The 1,110-nt window shown below is 37.8% G+C and overlaps 1 protein-coding gene across 1 annotated transcript; it reads left to right on the plus strand.

The window, feature by feature from the left end:
* Positions 1–275: 275 nt before the first annotated feature.
* Tsp_15419 (conserved hypothetical protein) lies at positions 276–680 on the plus strand (the record flags this gene model as incomplete). Its single annotated transcript, XM_003370843.1, has 1 exon — positions 276–680. A coding segment is annotated over exon 1 (405 nt), but the record flags the coding sequence as incomplete, so codon positions are not given.
* Positions 681–1,110: the final 430 nt, after the last annotated feature.

The following is a 1,110-nucleotide window of genomic DNA, read 5'->3' on the forward strand; positions in this document are numbered from 1 at the left end:
CGTGGATGAGGACCTACCACAGTTTTGTGGCGATCACTTCCTGTACCGCCTTCTTACAATGTTAACTTGGGTGGTCAAACTACTTTATATGAAACAAATGTTTATATGATATCACATTCTAATTTAAAGAATGTTACGAAAAAGTATCCGTATCATACTAATGATTATGATAACATTCCTGAATAAAATAAGAACCTTGAAATATTCCTCACCACTTTAATGCCTGTGACTCGAAAATTATTATTTGGTGACTGTTTTTTTTGTCAACTTAAACAATGAGTTACCTCAATAATAAAAGTTCTGAATTTCAACCTGAAGAAGAATTTGGAAGAACCGACGAAGAAGAAGAAGCTCACACTTTAAGTGAAACTGATGAAAGCACAAATACGACTCTGCTCAATAAGCAATCTTCTGCCTCAAATAATGAAGACATAACTGTGCATCCGAATCTTCCTCATATGACGTCTCTGCAAATTACTACTCCAACATTAGCTGAAAATGATGTAGGGATTGTTTATTCTACATCTGATTTTGACCTTCAAAAAAGGCCAATCGTTATTAATGAACCTACTGAATTGAAGCGTCTATCTCCATTCGACCCATCGTATAGTGGACCCACTACATTGATGACTGACACTCCATCAATATGGCAGGGCGATGATGAAACGACGCCTGGTTTTGTAGATTTTCAGTTAACTCCTAAAGGAAATAATGGGGGGTTTTAGTGTTTACTGGAAACCAGAAATGTCATCTCCTGAAATAATAGGTAAGTGAAAATAATTTTACTACTTTTGCGTAGTTTACTTTCTAACTATACAAACACTAGTGGCACCGTATTTTGGTGTGGGCATGCAGCCTCCGATTTCGGTGGCCGTTAGGCACAAATTAACTAATGAACGAATATGGCTTAACCTACCACTGTTTGGATGGTGCTAGGAATTCAAATGGTGGAAGGCCCATTGTCCAACCGAAACTTTGGATGCGGTAATCCGCTTTATCCTCGACCAGCCAGACAGTAATGTTAAAACAACTTGATTAAGTTGGGTCATTTTATATTTTTATGCGGTTAAAAAGCCCACTGGCCAATTGGACACCGGGTTTATTTCCCCA

Source organism: Trichinella spiralis (assembly GCF_000181795.1).
Source record: "Trichinella spiralis strain ISS 195 chromosome Unknown Scfld452, whole genome shotgun sequence".
NCBI classification, from domain to species: domain Eukaryota; kingdom Metazoa; phylum Nematoda; class Enoplea; order Trichinellida; family Trichinellidae; genus Trichinella; species Trichinella spiralis.